This window comes from Poromitra crassiceps (assembly GCF_964638095.1).
Source record: "Poromitra crassiceps genome assembly, chromosome: 8".
Taxonomy (NCBI): domain Eukaryota; kingdom Metazoa; phylum Chordata; class Actinopteri; order Beryciformes; family Melamphaidae; genus Poromitra; species Poromitra crassiceps.
Window position 1 is genome coordinate 35,763,178 of NC_139629.1, and position 21,016 is coordinate 35,784,193.

Here is a 21,016-nt window from a genome sequence, read left to right on the forward strand (position 1 = left end):
ATTATTTCATGCAGAACAGAATTGCCTCACTACACACATTGAGACAGAACCACTGGTACCAACCATCTACTTAAAGAGATTATTTATCACAGTGGTACCAACTGGGACAATTCATTCTCAGAGTGATTTTTGGCCAGGTATAGAGATCTAGAGTTAGAAAAGTAGGCTAGCCCCTTTACCCGACTACAACATTTAGAAAACTGCAAGAGAAAACTATGAGGCAATGAGTGAAAACTCACCTTTTGAATAATCTTAAAATGAAAAATGGAGTGAAAAGAGTTGCAATTAGTGCTGAGCAGATTTATTTTTAGCATTTCATTTATTTTCATGATTTATTCTTAAAATGTTCCACTTTCCCCTTTCTCTCGAGTACCTCCACGTACGCTAGGGGTAAGCGTACCCCAGTTTGGGAGTCACTGCACACGATGTAGCTACTGTAGGCCTACTGTATGTGTGTGTGTGGTTTGATTTGACACTTGCTAACGGTTCTCTAATTGTTTTGTTGTGATCTCACTCAGTCTTCTGCACCCTCCATTCCCCTCACCTCCCTCCCCCTCGACTCCCGACCACCACTCCCACCGCCCCGACGGCTTTCTTCCCAAGCCCCCAGGAATAGCGCTGGGCTTTGAAGCCATTTGAACATGCTGGCGAAGCTCTGTATTGCAAGTCACATGACGCCATGCAGCCCAGAAAGGAAAATTCCCATCCACTTGCATGGGGACTCCGGCAGCTGTTAAACCCAGGGGAATTTTTTCCGGGTGTCACTCAAAGTATAAAACGACTCTTTTAATTATCAACTAATTTTTTATGGGGCATTTTTTTCTTCAGAACCACTAAGAGCCGTATACGGGGGTATTTTCTTCTTGTAATACAATCCATGGGTGGGAGGGGTGGGAGACGTCATGGAACACGTCATGGCACACATGCGCACTTCGCCTTGGGCTGCATTGTCAGGAAGTAAAACCAGGAAGAAAAAGCCCACATGATGGCTTCATGCATAGACATATATAAGGCTAGATGGCTTAAGGCGGAGTCACCAGCGTCGTTGAAGCGCTGCCATCTTGCTACGGCAGGCTTTCTGGTACGTTCTATGGTAGCTGTTGGAGGGTGCACAGACAAAAATACTCATAACTCGCTGAAATCTTGACGGATTTACAAACGGTTTGGTTTATTACAAGCATATTCCGTTCCCGAGATATGGCAACAACAACAAAAAAAACACTAAAAACACTATTTTTTTGATGGGCTCCAAATTACACCAAAATTAAACCGAAGCATCTATGCCATGAGAGGGATTCAGGCACAAAGTTTCATGCAGTTTCATCCATTTCCCTAGGAGTTATGATCATCTGATGTGATAATACTAACCCAACAACAGATGCTCATAGCTCCTAGCAAAATGGATGAAACTGCATGAAACTAGGTGCGTGAATTCATCTCATGATGATGATGCTGCAGTTTAAGTTTGGTGTAATTTGGAGCCAAAAATAATAATAAAATGTTAGCGTTTTTTTAACCCATAAATATATATAAAGCTGTGGTGCCGTAGCAAGATGGCCACCATGCGACGACGTCGCTCTCCATTGACCGGCAGCGCGGGTAAGCCATCTAGCCTTTATATATGTCTATGGCTTCATGCGCCAATGAGGCGTGATTTCTAACCCCACATAGGATAAGCAATAACCACGCCCTGTGGCGCCGGGATTGGCCAGGAGCAGCACTGGAGGGCACACAGCCCAGCGATTTCATGAACCAACTGAATAGCTCTTGAGAACGGACAGCGATTTCGAGAGCGGACATTGAGAGCGGACATTGAAATGAATTATGGTCACCTACCTTCCTTAGCATAGTAATAATAATAAGCATAATAATTCTACACAATGTACACAATCTACAAAAACATGCAATAATATAAACGGTGTTGTGTTCACGTTCATAGCTCATAATGTATCATATCGTTAATTTCAAGCTCAATTCTTACCCAGAGAATTTACTGAAAATGTAACAAGCAAAAGTTTTTTAAACATCTTTATTTTAAAAGATGAAAAACCCCAGGTGCTTTAGTCCCAAGCTTCAATGCTCCTGGCCAATCCCGGCGCCACAGGGCGTGGTTATTGCTTATCCTATGTGGGGTTAGAAATCACGCGCCAATGAGCTACCTCCGTCCGAATGCATGGGTGGGCGTGGCAGGTCAGTTCTTTTAATACATCTAGATGGCTTAAGGCGGAGTCACCAGCGTCGTTGAACGGCCGCCATCTTGCTACAGTGCCTTTCTGGTATATGTTCTATGGTAGCTGGTGACCTGCACAGACAAAAATACTCATAACTCGCTGAAATCTTGACGGATTTACAAACGGTTTGGTTTATTACAAGCATATTCCGTTCCCGAGATACGACCAAAAAAACAAAAAAACACTAAAAACACTATTTTTTTGATGGGCTCCAAATTACACCAAAATTAAACCGAAGCATCTATGCCATGAGAGGGATTCAGGCACAAAGTTTCATGCAGTTTCATCCATTTCCCTAGGAGTTATGATCATCTGATGTTGCCATACTAACCCAACAACAGATGCTCATAACTCCTAGTAGCTCCCTGTAGCAAGATGGCCGCCATGCGACGACGTCGCTCTCCATTGGCCGGCAGCACGGGTAAGCTATCTAGCCTTTATATATATCTATGTGTTCTGTGCCGCAATGCACTCTGGGTATTGTGGTGGTGACGTCAAAGAGCATGGAAGGAAAGAGACGAAACTCCGGCCATTTTTGGAAACAGAATGCGCCTCGCAGTGGTCAGCTGCGGTAGCGCGGGCCCCTATAATCAGCCTCTCTAAACAGTAACTCAACGGGAGAACACTCTAAATTTCGTGGATTCACATCTTTTCTGGGCGTACTGTAAATCTTGATTGAAGTGGTGTAGTGCAGGGATGTAAAACAACAACCATATTGTGGAAACTAAGCAAAATTTTTCGTTTTTTTCTTTTAGTTTTTTCAAGATAAATAGTAAATGCAAAGGACCCGAGGTTAAAACCACGGCAACACACTTCTGACGGAGTGGACGACAGCCGCATTAGCTATTTATCTTGAAAAAACTAAACAAAGAAAACGAAACATTTTGCTTAGTTTCCACAATATGGTTGTTGTTTTACATCCCTGCACTACACCACTTCAGTCAAGATTTGCAGTACGCCCAGAAAAGATGTGAATCCACGAAATTTAGAGTGTTCTCCCGTTGAGTTACTGTTTAGAGAGGCTGATTATAGGGGCCCGCGCTACCGCAGCTGACCACTGCGAGCCTGTGCGAGGTTCTTTTGGCGCTGTCACGCTTCCAAAAATAAAAAATGGCGGAGGCTGCTGGGCGCTGATGTTGCAATGGGGCAATATGGAGCTTTCAGTTCTTTCCATAAAAGTTCTTTGGTGACGTGACGTGATGAAGCGCTCAATGCTCATGCTAACTTTCTTGAAAGTAACGAGAGTAACGTTAGCAGTAGCGGCTATAGCTACTTACAGAAGTTTAATTTACAAAGTGAAGACTCGTATGTGCGGAGGATGATATTATCGCGAATATATTAAGTGGAACCGGGCCCCGTTAACTCAGAGGAAGAAGAAGACTCAATGGTCTCAGATGAATGGTTTAGCTGTGAAGCTATTGCAGCTTTTGTTAGGGTTGCTGTGAGACATGTGGATTTAGGTGCGGATACTTAATGTCCAAGACACACTTGGTAACTGAAGTCTCGATAACTAGGAACGCTGTAGCACTTGATAGCTGAGTCTGCAAGGTTCGAAAGATGGGAACTGTTGCAGAAGGTTGTCGTGAGGTTAGTCTATGAACAACTGCAGAGGACTTGCAGAGCAAACCTTTATAGGTCCGGAATATGAGATCACCTTGTGTTATGACATCATCAGTCAGGCCATCAGAGATATGATTCAAGGCACTCATGAATCATGACATCATCTGTCTGTGACATCATCAGTGATCTATGACATCATAGTAGGAATGATGACATCATCCTAACAGTACCCGGCGTCCAATGAGACCATCAAGGATGACATCTGGAGAACAGAAATGCTGCAGACTCTGGTGGAGGCTCTGGAGTCGGGTACACAGCGTACGCTCCAAACTTGGAAGACGGAGCCAAAGGGGGTGTCGCAAGCTCAGAGCGGAGCACCAGAAGGCTCCGCATAATCTAAACTTTAGATTCTAAAGGCTGAGCTTCAACCGATGTTGCCGTTCCCAAAGACAGAGCCACAGGAGGCTCTCCCCCGGGGGATGGTGGTCTAGGCAAAAGGCTGGCAGGAGAACCAAATCCCTCCGCAGCCAGATAGGAATCCCAGGACTGAGCAGGAACCGAACGTCGACGCCTAGACCTGTATTTAGACTGCTGCTGAGGTCCAGGCTCAGACTCGGCGAGGGGAAGGCCTACCATCCCGACCTGTAGTTGGGGTAGGACACCCACAGGTTGGGCCTCAGGGCCAGCAGACTGGGAGGCCCCCTGCGGGGGGACGGAGCTGGTCTGTGGGCAGTGATTGAACCTCTCAATGAGACGATCGACAGTCTTCTCCAACTCCTTAACCCTCTTGGAGACACACTGCCACTCCTGGGTCACGTGAACGCTGCCCACCCGTATGGGCTTCGGGGCTGAACTCTTAGAGCCTTGACCCGCTGAGAGTCTCACGGGCCGGCGAGTGGTGGGCCCACTTACTGAACGCCGGGAGCAGGAGGAGAGGTAATGCCCGGCTCGACCACAGTACAGGCAGCTCCGGGTGTCCAAACGGCGTTGCCTCTCCTCTGGTGTGATGTGAACCCTGCCGGCCTGATCACGGTACAGATGGCTGCTGGTGTCCAAATGTGGCTGCCTTTGCTCTGCGGTGATGCGAACTCCCCCCCTGAGTATGGGCTTAGGAAAGGAAGCAGGGGGCAGGGCGGCACTGGGAACCTCCGGGACGAGGGTCCGCTCGGAAGCAGATGCAGTGGCAGAAGGAATAGGAGGTACAGGAGCAGTAGGGAATAACCTTCGGAGGTCATCCACTGTCATGCCTTCGGCCTGCAGAAAACCTGTGAGCCTCTCCTTGAAATCGTCTCCATACTCACTTACTCAGCAGCACCTAAGGGGTACGTGCTGTGGCTCAACCAGCTGCTGCGAAGCAGGCACCGTGGGAGCAAGGGGGATGGCTGCACTGGAAACCTCCAGTGTTTGGGTTGGGGCAACGATCTGCTCAGGGGGAGAGGGAGCGGAAGACTGCGGAAAGACACCCCTCTCTGGCCGGGCGGACCAGTCGTCGAGCCGATCTAGCCGGTTCGCCAGGAGGGCAAGCTGACCAACAACCTCAGAAGCCAGATCCCTCAGCAGGCCAGAAAGAATGTTCGTGGTGTGCGTTTGCAGGGCCTGCACCGCTGTCAGCGCTGTTTGTAAGGTCTCCACGGTGACAAGACCTTTCGTTGATTCGCCTGGTGGGCCACCTGAAGCGGCCGGCGGGAAAACTGGCGTCTCAGGGTCTTCCTCCTTGATCGGTGGAACCTTATCCGCTAAACCCATTTCTGAGTTGTTCATATTGTTAGGGTTGAGGTGAGACATGTGGATTTAGGTGCAGATACTTAATGTCCAAGACACACTTGGTAACTGAAGTCTCGATAACTAGGAACGCTGTAGCACTTGATAGCTGAGTCTGCAAGGTTCGAAAGATGGGAACTGTTGCAGAAGGTTGTCGTGAGGTTAGTCTATGAACAACTGCAGAGGACTTGCAGAGCAAACCTTTATAGGTCCAGAATATGAGATCACCTTGTGTTATGACATCATCAGTCAGGCCATCAGAGATATGATTCAAGGCACTCATGAATCATGACATCATCCGTCTGTGACATCATCAGTGATCTATGACATCATAGTAGGAATGATGACATCATCCTAACAGCTTTGAAGGAAGTTTGTCACAGTTCATGAGGAAAGGTTCCTGTCAGTCACTGTGTGAAAATGAACATGTCTAAAGTCCAGAAGTTGAGAGCAGTGGCGAAGCAGCGCCTATCTGCGGCTGTTCCTGCTGAGCAGCAGCAGTGGAGCTCCAGTCTGCACCATGAGGACCCAGAGCCCCCACACGTTAAAGAGGAACAGGAGGAACTCTGGATCAGTCAGGAGGGAGAACAGCTTCAGGAGGACCCAGACTACCCACACGTTGAAGAGGAACAGGAGGAACTCTGGATCAGTCAGGAGGGAGAGCAGCTTCAGGAGGACCCAGAGCCCCCACACGTTAAAGAGGAACAGGAGGAACTCTGGATCAGTCGGCAGGGAGAGCCTCTTCAGGAGAAGCTACACTCCCCACACATTAAAGAGGAACAGGAGGAACTCTGGACCAGTCGGGAGGGAGAGCAGTTTCAATGGCCGGAGGAGGCTGATATCACCAAGTTCCCATTCACTGCTGTCCCTGTGAAGAGTGAAGATGAGGAAGAGAAACCAAAGTCCTCACAGCTTCATCAAAGCCAAACTGTGGAGAACAGAGAGGCAGAGCCTCTAGCCAGCTGCTCAACTGAACACATGAAAACAGAAGCTGATGGAGAGGACTGTGGAGTATCAGAACTAGCCAGGGAGTTATATCTTATATACTTATATGACTCTTCTGAGACTGAAGACAATGATGATGAATGGATGGAAACTAGTGAACCTCAATCAGGTTTAGACTCACAGAAAAACAGTGAAGTTCTTGGCCAGAAACACTTCAGCTGCTTAGTTTGTGCTAAAAGATTTGGTAAGGAAGCACACTTGAAGAGACACATGATAGTCCACACAGGAGATAAACAATTTAATTGCTCAGTCTGTGGTAAAGGTTTTGGTCAGAAAGGACACTTGAAAACACACATGATAGTCCACACAGGAGATAAACAATTTAATTGCTCAGTCTGTGGTAAAGGTTTTGGTCGAAAAGGATACTTGAAGAAACACATGATAGTCCACACAGGTGAGAAACAATGTATTTGCTCAGTCTGTGGTAAAGGTTTTGGTCAAAAAGGATACTTGAAGAAACACATGATAGTCCACACAGGTGAGAAACAATTTATTTGCTCAGTCTGTGGTAAAGGTTTTGGTCATAAAGGAAACTTGAAGACACACATGATAGTCCACACGGGAGATAAACAATTTAATTGCTCAGTTTGTGGTAAAGGTTTTACTCGTAAAGACAGCTTGAAGACACACATGATAGTCCACACGGGAGATAAACAATTTAATTGCTCAGTTTGTGGTAAAGGTTTTGGTTATAAAGGATACTTGAAGACACACATGAAAATCCACACGAGAGTGTAAACGTTTAATTCAGGGTTCCCACGGCCATGGAAAACCTGGAAAAGTCATGGGATTTCAAAATATTGTTTTCCAGGCCTGGAAAAGTCATGGAATTAGTAAAACCCTTGAAAGTTTAGGAAAAGTCATGACATTTTGTTGTGTGTAATGAAATTGTTGCAGTCATCTTCCCGTGGATAACCTTCCATGTAATGTAACATAATGGTAAATTGACTCTCTGTAGCTGTTGACCTAACATAGCTCTAATATGTGTCGATTTTAGTGCTGCTTGTATTTTATATTAATATTTTTATGGAAAATTATACTTTCAGGCGGTGTCTCATCATAGACATGTGGTCAATGGGACAGCATGGTGGAAATCCTCCCGTTGTCCCCATTCAGCATAGTTAGCATTTAGCTGCTAACCCAGCCCAGGCAGACAGGATCGGGGATTCAACCACCGCAGTAAATGCACATCTGAACAGACGTCTATGTCCCTGCTGTTGAATCCCCAATCCTGCAGTGTAGAGTAAGTCAGCCCATTGAGATATATGTTGTTGTTTTTTCGCCCACCGTCTAGTCTTGCGCGCCAGCCGGAGTAACATTTAATGGGCGTTCCCACACAGAGCGACTGTATCAATAGCTTCCATGATGCAGTGATACTAAAGCACTAAAAATGAATATAAAGAGCAGCTGGGCGGCTGTAGCTCAGGAGGTAGAGCGGGTTGTCCACTAATCGCTTTGGATCAAGGAGGTCGGTGGTTTGATTCCTGCCTCCTCCAGTCTGCATGTCGAAGTGTCCTTGGGCAAGACACTGAACCCCAAATTGCTCCTGATGGTGTGTAGGCACCCTGCGTGGCAGCCTGCCGCCATCGGTGCATGAATGGGTGAATGTAGACTACCTACTGATTGTAAAGCGCTTTGGATAAAAGCGCTATATAAATGCAGGCCATTTACCATTTGGCCATTTAGCTGTGTCTATTTGTCCATAGTCATAATTTCTGGTAGGCTATTGGTCCAGTGTCACCGCCTCACATTACCTGGAAATGATATTATCGATCCATGAAAAGTCATGGAAAAGTTTGGAAGTTGTACCCATGAAAATGTGTGGGAAGTGTTCATTGCTATCTGTGGTGGAGGGGGGATTTGAGTGGATATGTACAACATGTGGATGTTTTTGTGCTTTGTTGTGTTGTCCTGTGTTTATGTACGACACAAAAAACAGGTCTGGAAAAGTATGGAAAAAGGAAAAGAGAATATGGAAAGATATTTATTTCCAGACGATTTTCTATTGTGACTATCTGACTTCATTTTTCTAAATGATAAAATTCTGAATTTGGACAAAATAAATTGATAATACAAGCACGTCTTTTATCATGGCATCAGAATGTAACATACAGTACGTGTTAACAACAGTTGGATTTTATAACCATTTAAATGAGTTACATAATAAACAAGCTCTATTCCCAGGTCGGCTCGCGGTGACCCCCCAGTGGTCTTGACATAACAGTCTGAGGTTTAAAGGGATACAACATTTTGAGAGTTTAGGCCATTTGTCATATTGTCGAAAACTAGAATGTACATGGCTTTATTTTTAATCTGCGTGCAGTACAAACAGTGGTACAGCCGTCGCTGCTACAACTTGCGCTACAATGGTAGTAGTGAATGGTCCAGCTGCCTACTCTCATTCAGTCACCCAAAATGCACATTCCAACAGCACCAGAAACACATGTACATGTTGTGACTCGTGTACACACCATGCAATGTAATAATAATACAAAGTTACGTGAAACGGTCATTTTCGTTGTAAATGTAAACACCGAAAACTAACAGAGTAACCAAACTATGTGTGTGTGTGTGTGTGTGTTGCTAACTAAATGTTATTGCATCAGTGATGTCACAATGTCTCCTTGTGTATGTATGTGTGTGTGCCCCATTATATCACTGATGACATCATCAGTGTGTGTGTGTGTGCGGGCCCCTATGACATCACTGATCAGTCTTGTCACAATTCCTCCTTGTGTGTGTGTGTGACATCACTGATCAGTCTTGTCACAATGCCTCCGTGTGTGTGTGTGCGCCCTTATGACATCACTTTTGACATCATCACTGATGACATCACAATGATCACATCATTAGCTAATTAGCCTAATTAAAAAATCCAGCTCCGTCAGGAGCCCTTTACACGGTGCCCTTTACACACCCTGAAGGTTTCAGCCCGATCGCATGTAAAACGGCATAGCTGTGGCCGAACACAGAACTTGAGACCAAAAAAAAGGTCCACATACTCAATTTGATATATATATTATATAAAATTGAGTATGTGGACCTTTTTTTTTTGTCTCAGGATGTTGTGCTGCTGATGGGATCCCACGCAAGGTGTCCGGTCCGGTCCATGAGAAACCAGCCGGGCGAGTCACCCTTCGCCACTAACCTCGTCAAGGTAGGCCAGAAATCAATTACAAATCTTTTAATTGAGTTGGTCCTCAGGAATCTGAGTCTCTCCATCCGTATAACAGAGATCATGTCCGTCAACCACAACTGAAAAGAAGGTGAAGAGGGAGACTTCCATTCCTTCAGAATACACTTTTTTGGCAACAGTTGTCCCCAGTGTCAGAGGCTTTTCACAGCTGTAGGGAAGTTCAGAGAGGACTCTGAGCAGCTGAAGAGTCCTGCCTCTGGATGAGGGGTTATTTTGTAGGCCTTTTACCAATCAAATATTTTGGCCCAGAATCCCGTGAGTGAACGGCAGAACCAGAAGGCATGAGACAGGGTGCCCTCTATGGCCGGCCCCCTTCTACAGGGTGCCCTCTATGGCCGGCCCCCTTCTACAGGGTGCCCTCTATGGCCGGCCCCCTTGTTGTCTACTAACTTGTATGGTCTAATTGGCTATTTAAGTGATCTATTTCTGGCATGCTGTGTGGCGTGGTGCATCATGGGAATTGACAGGAAGATGCTTTTCTTTGGATGCAGCTCAAACTCTGCCTATGGCTGCCTGCAATATACAACTGTAGCCATAAGATGGCGAAACGAGTACGCGTCAGAGACTCAGCATCAGGAACATGAAGGAAGGGGTCGTCACATTGGTTAGAATAAGTACACTTCATGGAAAATGCTGCTTTCATAGGTTCTAGTAGTGAGACATTAAATGAGATACAGAGGGAGAGAGGGAGTGGGAGGTGTAGTGAAGGGAGGGAGGGGCTATCTGGGTACGACAGGTTCCACCCCAAGGGCAGACTATTGCAAGTGTTTGATAAGAGAGATGGTACGGTGGAGGGTTGGTTAGAAGCAACACATGATGTATTTATCTCCCCCTCTCTTCTGTTTGGTGCATTGTGGCTGATAAACTTTGGCCTACCACCCTCCCTAACAAAAGAGAGAGAGAGTGGAGCGTCTTGTCGGGAGGCAGCAGTTAGTGACTACTCTAGTATGGTGAGCCACAACTTTCACATGAGTGCGTTGTAGGGCAAAGAGTGCAGCAGCCCTTCTCTTCTCTGTTGCAAGCTTTGTACAACAATGGCACAATGTGTTTATGTGACTTTATTCCACTTGATTTGATCCATATGGCCGGTCGGCCTTCTTCTCCTCGGGACGTTTTGCCAGCTGGCCACCTGTGCCTCATCTTTAGTTGGACATGCAGGTCATCTCAGTGGAAAAGGGGAGGATCAGATCAAAGTGGGCTCAGAGCGTTTCACTGCATCTCCTTGTTCTTCACACATAATATTACTGAACATTACTTATCATTTGACATGTGACGCCATTGGCTCCTCCCACTAGCCTCTGGTGTTTGGGCAGCACAGTCAGCGTCCAAGGTGTGGGTGTGTCTGCTGTACAACATGACAGGACAGCAGACACTAACCACTGTTTGCACAGTGCTCGCTTGAATATAAACCCCCGAGGGGCGAAAGCGACATTGTGTCATTTCCGATCGCTCTCAGAAAAGATGTCGTCACGTTACTCATTTGGAAATAATTCTTTTTATTTTTGCATATTTGTATCTGCTGTATGGCTTGGTCGTAGACAAATGGAGGTGGTGCGACGGCACTGACAGACTCCGCCTCTATTCGGCAGCTGGGAAAGACAAAGGAGCGTCTCTGAGTCAATCACAATGGGGCTGGAATAGGAGCTGGGTCCTGACACTGGGGTGTACTGCATCTCTCTGGCACACACACACGCACGCACACGCACACGCACACACACACACACACACACACGCACACACACACACACACAGTCACTCACTCAGACACACAAACACAGACAAACAACAGACAAAAAAACACCAACAATGCAGTCACCCACATTGAGTAAACATGAACACGTAGTTTTGTGCTTCCTTGCATACTGTGACGGCCCTCCCACTCTCCTGGTTCTGTGACTTGCAGGAGCCTGGTGGGTGGGGTTGCCGTTGACTGATTGGGTGCACCTGGGCCCGGTGTATCTCCTTGTGGCTTTAATTCAAAGGCCTTCAGAGCACCAGTGTCCCCTCTCCCTCCTTGTCTCGTTATTTCCCCCTAATTTTAGTGAATGAATTATTATTTTAACGTTTGCTTTGGCATATGACTTTGCTATTTCCTTGAGCTAAGTAAAAGTTAAAACAATAATTAATTAACTATAAGGGGGAAATAATGAGACAGCACAAACTACATGAAACAAAAGAACAGAACACAATGTGCATCGGTGAGGAGCTAACGAGGACACCGGGCCTAGGCGCACTCAATCAGCCTTAACGAGACAGAAACAGTTGAGTGGGAGGGCTGTCAGTCACAACACATGTATTACTAATACTATGTTAATTTAAGTATCGCAATATCAAACAGTCCCCAAAGAGCAAAACCAGCTTGGGATCACTTGCTCCAAAATGTACAGGTCAAAACTAGCCTAAGCTGCTGCCTCTCATGTGATGAACATTGTGTTTAAAATGTTAAATGTCTGAGTCACTTTGAAGAGTAGCAATACAAATACACACCAGTGTATCCCTTACTCATGTTCAGCCTAATTGCATATTGTGTTAAACTGTGATTGATTATCGTCGTGTGATAACTTGCCAGCAGTAGATAAAAGAAACAAAAAGGAATCAGAAAGAGTAGAAACATGTTTTGTTCACTTGAGATACGAGTCTAATAGAAAGGACAGGAACAAAGTGAACCAGGTACAGAGAGAGAACCAGGTTTCTAAGGCCGTGGACAGTAAGGTCATCTTGGAGAAGAGGTAATTGGACCTGCGTTTCTGAAAGAGGAACTGGCTCTCGGCTCGGCTAATATCCGGCCGTTCAGCTCAGTACCGTTGGAGAAACTGCAGGCGCAGCATCGTGTCAGACAGATATATTTCTCGTTGTCTTTACCCATCCCCCCCTCCTCAGCAGTCACAGGTCGCTTCCTCGGCCCCGATCTCTCCACCGAGAGTCCGGGACGAGAGGGGGAACTCCCGACAGATTACCACCTCTTCTCATTCCAGGCCCTGACTTTCACCCACTTATGAAAAACATTCGTAACATACGCTAACGACGAGAGCAACTGAACATTTTCCTTAACTTTTACAACAATAATATATATATATAAAAAAAGAACAGGAACAGGAGAGTGCTTTCTAAAAGCCCTTTGGATTACATCGCACGCGCTCCCCGATTATCCTGTCTCATCCTGATGATGTCACAGGCCGTAGCGCGCGCGACAGTGACACAAGTTTCAAGTCATCATCGGTTGATGGCAGCTCCGCCCCCCCCCCCCCCCCGGGTCAACGCTGTCCGCCCTCCTGAAGAGCTCACTGCATGCGGTCCGGCTGGTGCAGCGGGTAGTGGAGGAAGGCCGTGGTGGGCGGGGCAGAGACGGCGGCGAGCGCGCCCAGGGGGGAGTGGATGGGGGTCGGGGGGGTGGGCGCCGCGGCGATGGCGGGGGGTCCCGGGGTGGCGGGGGAGAAGCTGTAGCTGAGGTAGCCGGCAGAGGGCGACGGGGACGGGCTGTAGGGGTACTGCTCCAGGCCCGTGGAGGCGTAGTGAGTGTAGGCGGAGCTGTAGTCTAGGTAGGCCGGGGAGGCGAGAGCGGCCGCTGCAGGGCCGAGCTGGGACTGCAGCACCAGGCTGGGATGCAGGAACGCCTGGGGGTACACATACTGCTGGGCCAGCCTGGACACAGAGAGGAGAACAAGGTTATACCTCCTCACATAGTATATACATTCATACCTCCTCACATAGTATATACATACCTCCTCACATAGTATATACATTCATACCTCCTCACATAGTGTATACATTCATACCTCCTCACATAGTATATACATTCATACCTCCTCACATAGTGTATACATACCTCCTCACATAGTGTATACATTCATACCTCCTCACATAGTATATACATTCATACCTCCTCACATAGTATATACATTCATACCTCCTCACATAGTATATACATACCTCCTCACATAGTATATACATTCATACCTCCTCACATAGTGTATACATTCATACCTCCTCACATAGTATATACATTCATACCTCCTCACATAGTATATACATTCATACCTCCTCACATAGTGTATACATACCTCCTCACATAGTATATACATTCATACCTCCTCACATAGTATATACATTCATACCTCCTCACATAGTATACATTCATACCTCCTCACATAGTGTATACATACCTCCTCACATAGTATATACATTCATACCTCCTCACATAGTATATACATTCATACCTCCTCACATAGTATATACATTCATACCTCCTCACATAGTATATACATTCATACCTCCTCACATAGTATATACATTCATACCTCCTCACATAGTATATACATTCATACCTCCTCACATAGTATATACATACCTCCTCACATAGTATATACATTCATACCTCCTCACATAGTATATACATACCTCCTCACATAGTATATACATTCATACCTCCTCACATAGTATATACATTCATACCTCCTCACATAGTATATACATACCTCCTCACATAGTATATACATTCATACCTCCTCACATAGTATATACATACCTCCTCACATAGTATATACATTCATACCTCCTCACATAGTATATACATACCTCCTCACATAGTATATACATTCATACCTCCTCACATAGTATATACATTCATACCTCCTCACATAGTATATACATACCTCCTCACATAGTATATACATTCATACCTCCTCACATAGTATATACATTCATACCTCCTCACATAGTATATACATACCTCCTCACATAGTATATACATTCATACCTCCTCACATAGTATATACATTCATACCTCCTCACATAGTATATACATACCTCCTCACATAGTATATACATTCATACCTCCTCACATAGTATATACATACCTCCTCACATAGTATATACATTCATACCTCCTCACATAGTATATACATACCTCCTCACATAGTATATACATTCATACCTCCTCACATAGTATATACATTCATACCTCCTCACATAGTATATACATACCTCCTCACATAGTATATACATTCATACCTCCTCACATAGTATATACATTCATACCTCCTCACATAGTATATACATTCATACCTCCTCACATAGTATATACATTCATACCTCCTCACATAGTATATACATTCATACCTCCTCACATAGTATATACATTCATACCTCCTCACATAGTATATACATTCATACCTCCTCACATAGTATATACATTCATACCTCCTCACATAGTATATACATTCATACCTCCTCACATAGTACCGTAAATTCCGGACTATAAGACGCACCGGTCTATAAGCCGCGGGACCAAAATTGACTATTTTTTTCTTCTATAAGCCGCACCGGTCTATAAGCCGCGGGTGTTTTGATGTTTAATTACCATATGAAAGGGTTCGTGCACAGAGAGGAATGTCGGGAAAGAGATGGCTGTTTGGGGAAGCTCCCATTTATTAACATTTCAACAAAACAAAACAAAAGTCAGGTCACTAATCCCCAGACAAAATCACACAACAATAGGCTATATGTGCAGCAAACCTGTAACCAGAGAAGTCAAGTCACTAATCCTCGTCTTCCTCTTCTTCCTGCGTACTGAAACCACCAAAGTCCTCATCTTCAGTGTCGGAAACGAACAGGTTCAGGGTGGCTTCGTCAACCACTCTCCTCTCTCCTTCATTGTCACTCAAAACCAACAAACTCCTCTTCGTCACTGTCGGCATCGAACAGCCTCTGAAGCCTCTGACGGCCCTCAGCGCCAGCTGTGGCGGCGTCATCCTCTTCATCCCGCAGCAGTCCAGCGTTTTGGAACCCGTTGGTGATTGTGGATGTTTTCACACTCCTATAATATTCCAGAGACAGTTCCTCCTGCTGCACCGTCCAACGCCTCACCATTGACTCATCGATGCCCAGGTTACGCGCGGCTGCTCTGTTTCCCTCTTTTAATGCGAGATTGACTGCTTTCAACTTGAAAGCTGCGTCGTGTGAATTTCTGCGTACCTTCCCCATGGTAAGTGAGAGTGTTGCTTCTACTGCTCGTCTTGTTGTGAATATTCCTTGATCTTCCTTTGTGTGAATTCGCCGAAGTTTGTGATTTTCTCCTGGTAGTCGGGGGAGGGAGTTGATGGCCGAGTGGCCGTTTGCTTACCGTAATTACCATATGTAAGTGGTCACGCACAGAGGGGATTGTCGGGAAAGAGATGGCTGTTTGAGGAAGCTCCCATTTACCGTATTACCGTAACATTTCAACAAAACAACATAACACAACACCACCGTTGTTTGTTTTTACAGTGCACACAGTGTCCGCGGTGTGGTGAAAAGAGGGCAAGAGAGGAAATTAAAACAGAAGTGGATTTATAGTTAGAAAGAGTGCTAAAAAAGAGAGATTTTATTTGTATTTTTTTTTTTTTTTCTGAAAAGATCCATAGATAAGACGCACCGTTATATAAGCCGCAGGGGCCAAAAAACGGGAAAAAAGCCGCGGCTTATAGTCCGGAATTTACGGTATATACATTCATACCTCCTCACATAGTATATACATTCATACCTCCTCACATAGTATATACATACCTCCTCACATAGTATATACATTCATACCTCCTCACATAGTATATACATTCATACCTCCTCACATAGTACATACATTCATACCTCCTCACATAGTATATACATTCATACCTCCTCACATAGTATATACATACCTCCTCACATAGTATATACATTCATACCTCCTCACATAGTATATACATTCATACCTCCTCACATAGTATATACATTCATACCTCCTCACATAGTATATACATTCATACCTCCTCACATAGTATATACATACCTCCTCACATAGTATATACATTCATACCTCCTCACATAGTATATACATTCATACCTCCTCACATAGTATATACATTCATACCTCCTCACATAGTATATACATACCTCCTCACATAGTATATACATTCATACCTCCTCACATAGTATATACATACCTCCTCACATAGTATATACATTCATACCTCCTCACATAGTATATACATACCTCCTCACATAGTATATACATTCATACCTCCTCACATAGTATATACATTCATACCTCCTCACATAGTATATACATTCATACCTCCTCACATAGTGTATACATTCATACCTCCTCACATAGTATATACATTCATACCTCCTCACATAGTATATACATTCATACCTCCTCACATAGTATATACATTCATACCTCCTCACATAGTGTATACATTCATACCTCCTCACATAGTATATACATTCATACCTCCTCACATAGTGTATACATTCATACCTCCTCACATAGTATATACATTCATACCTCCTCACATAGTGTATACATTCATACCTCCTCACATAGTATATACATATCTCCTCACATAGTATATACATATCTCCTCACATAGTATATACATTCATACCTCCTCACATAGTATATACATTCATACCTCCTCACATAGTATATACATTCATACCTCCTCACATAGTATATACATTCATACCTCCTCACATAGTGTATACATTCATACCTCCTCACATAGTATATACATATCTCCTCACATAGTATATACATATCTCCTCACATAGTATATACATTCATACCTCCTCACATAGTATATACATTCATACCTCCTCACATAGTATATACATTCATACCTCCTCACATAGTATATACATTCATACCTCCTCACATAGTATATACTAGGGCTGTCAGTGTTAACGCGTTAATCGCGATGCGATTAAGGGCCAACCATAACGCGGTATTTTTTTTAATCGCGTTAATCGCATGCTGCTATTTTGTCCCTTCGTCGCACCCGTACTTGTAGTCAAGCCGGTCACAGCGGTTCCCTGTCTCCTGCCTGTGCAGGCATGGAAGAGAAAGACAGCAATATGCTTCTAAATGGCTCGTTTTACTTTAAAAAACTCCCAAATGGCACAGTGGACAAGTCAACAGTAGTTTGCACCTTGTGTAAAACGGAATTAAAATATCACCGAAGTACAGCGAGTTTGAGCTATCACCTAAAAGCTAAGCATACTGGAGGCGATATTTTTTTTCGGATGATGGTGAAGGCTGGAGGCACCCTCTCTGCCTGTGATTGGCCTAGCGTCAAACGTTCATCCAATCACATTCGCTTGGCTATCCTGCGTCTCTTTCTACAGTCTGTGGTCAGACAGACAGCAGTTTCGCTTGCTAGCATGCATGAAAGACGCCACTGTGTGTTTATGTTTTTGATATAGTCTGATCTCTGGTTATTAATGCTGCCGCTACTCTTGGCAGTGCACGTATGTAGCCTACAGACAAATACAAAAGAAAAGATAAAAGATTAATGAGAATTGATCAAGGGTTATATAAAAATAGTGTCAATGCCCATTTACTCATTCTAACACAAGAGTGACATGTATTTGAATTTAAATATGTATCAGTATGTGGTGTTTGCCCAATGCCCAGCCCTTCATTGGGAAATGCAGCTTTATGGAGTGGGATCACGTGGAGATGGTCTTCAGAAACTTTGATGAGATTGACAGTAAGTAAACATTGTTTCAGATACATGGTGTAGTTGTGGAAAAGTGTGTGTGAGTTTGGGAGAGGAGTGCACCACTAGGTGGAGACATGCATCCATAGCAGTGTTGATTTCGTAGACGAAAACTATGAGGAAAAATGTTATTCGACTACCTATTTTCACTGGTGAAAACTAGACTAAATGTTAGGGAGGGACGAATTGGGAAGAGATCCAATCAGAAGAGAAGAAGAAGTTAAACATCTGTGTCTGTATTGCACATTCAAACCTTAAAACAATTCCAGAATAACTAATATATCTTTACAATAAGTTTGGAAATTCTAATGAATAGTTATGGTTTTCTTTTACTAAGATGAGATGAAAATACTTAGACAGTCAACGAAAATTTGACTAAATAAAATCAGGATGAGGTTGACTAAATATGATAAGAGCTTAAGAGAAAGTGGGTTATAGCTCACTCAGATAAACATGTGAATGTTGTGTGATATGTAAAAGGTTGTTGGTTCAATCCCAGCCTCGGGCAATTTCTTAAAAAGTACTTACATTATAAGCTGCAGCAGTGATCCTTCTTTATCATCACCAGTAGTTTGAACACTGATAGAAATAAGCCGAAAGAGTAAATGCGGAGTGACACCAGAGGTTTAGTGCAGGTTTAAGCAACCACCACCACCACCCCCAAAGCTGAATCTAACTGACTGTACCTGAATGCAACGTGGGTGTCCTCTGGGTGAGAGACATAGAACAGAGAGAGGGAAAAAAGTGTTGGCATTGCCGGAGTTAATGGGGGGCAAGGGGGCCAGGTTCCCCCAGTAGTAAAAAATAAAAAATGCTCACCATTTTAAATCTCCATCTGACTGTCTGGCTGAATATGATCATACAATTTATATCCACTTTGACAAGCATCACAGGTATCTCTTTGCTAAAGCTGTGACAGGGGGGCCTCTGACAGGGCCTTACTGCAGCCGCCCCCTCCTGCAACATATTGAATTTCTCCATTGGTTTTGGGTGAAAAGAAATATATTGTAGGCGGAGTTCCCAGCATGCTCTGGGGTAGATGTGTTTGCTTTGGGAGGTTAGTTAAAGGACTTCCTGTTCTATATGTGTGATGTTAGTTATCTGCAATGTTGTCGACTAATAGTGCTGTTCTACATGTTAATTACATTGCTTCACAATGTTGAAATGTTCGCACCATGGGTGACTCTGGTAAGCAGTTCAGTGACCCCCTCTGAGACGCTGTGTGTGGTCTAATGCAACAATAAACAGTATTTCCAGTAGTCTTGTGCTGTATGTGGTGCAGGATCTGCTAATAAAATGGAAATAATCTCTCTGACTGTGCTTGTTGCAATAGCTTCCTAACTTTTGATTGGGTTGCAAAGACTCATGTCTGAGTGGGCCTTACCCACCCCTGCCAATAGACCCCTCTCATGGGGGCCATTTTGTGTCAAAAAGGCAGGGTAAACACAGGTGCAAGCAAAACACTAATGAGGGTTTCAAACTTCCATGATTGGAATTTGGAACCCCTCATTAGTGTTTTGCTTGCACCTGTGTTTATTCTGCCTTTTTGACACAAAATGGCCCCCATGAAAAGGGTCTATGACATTCCCTGTGGTAATATGCCACTCCCACAATGGCTATGTTCAGCGAGAAAAAGGACATCCCCAAGCAGGGTTCGATCTCAGCACGCCTGCTTCAGAGTCCTCTGTCTTAACCCGTCAGCTATTGACTTGAATGAAAATAATCTCTTGGAAGTAATATATATACTTCTGACAAAGGTTCCTACTGGAACATGCATGCAAGGTTACCTCGCTAATTCAGTCTCAGGATTCCATCCAGCGATTAGATTACTTTATTTTATTTATTTTAGATCATGTATGATAATGTAATGCTTTATGTTGACTGTGCAAAGCCTCAGTCTTCTGATCCAAAATCAGACACCTTGTCCATTAGGCCAGGTGGTTTGACTACCAGAACAGGGTAACTTCATATGTTTTCCACCAGAAAAAGGTTTTTAAAAGTGTCTAAGAGCCCTTAGCCTCAGTCAAACCAGCCACACCTGAACAATCACACCCAGGTGGTGCTAATTAAGTGTCTTAAAGTGGTAATCCACAACAGCTGCGCTGGATAAGGTAATCTCATCATGAATGGAATCCAGGCCCATTTCAGCTATGGGCAGGGGTGGGCATTGCCCACTCAGACACAAGTCTTGCCCACCCAATCAAAAGGAAATATTGCAACAAGCACAGGCAGAAAGACGACCTGCGTTTTATTAGCAGATCCTGCGCCTACCATAGAAAATACTGTTTATTGCCTTGGAACACACGTACCCACATGCCGCATCTCAGAGGGGTCACTGAACTGCTTACCAGAGTCACCCATGGTGCGAACATTTCATGTTTCAATTAACATGTAGAACAGCACTATTAGTCAACACATAACATTGCAGATAACTAACATCACACATATAGAACAGGAAGTGCTTTAACTAACCTCCCAAAGGTCTGGTATATATCTCTATATCTGAGTTATTTAGGCCTACTCAGCCTATTCATAGCTTTCAAGGCGCGTTACGTGCTTCCGGGAACGCCCACCTGACGGTCAAAAAAAAACTTGTTCATTCTGCTGCCAGCGGAGTCGACTAGTTTCTCACGCTGTGTTTGTTCAGCCGTTTGTACACACGTCTTTGCGGCCAACATTTCATCAAAGGTAAGCTCAAGTAACGTTACAATAATGATTAAAATACCCCGTTAACGTTACTTGAG

The 21,016-nt window shown here is 44.4% G+C and overlaps 1 protein-coding gene across 1 annotated transcript in view; it reads right to left on the reverse strand.

The window, feature by feature from the left end:
• Positions 1-13,034: 13,034 nt before the first annotated feature.
• The window catches only part of rbm38 (RNA binding motif protein 38), a gene marked incomplete at both ends in the record, with an annotated part of 29,528 nt that continues 21,546 nt past the window's right edge, over positions 13,035-21,016 (reverse strand). Inside the window, one exon of the mRNA XM_083642063.1 lies at positions 13,035-13,395. Within this exon, the coding sequence (XP_083498189.1) occupies positions 13,035-13,395 (361 nt within the window). The remainder of the gene's footprint in view (positions 13,396-21,016) is intronic.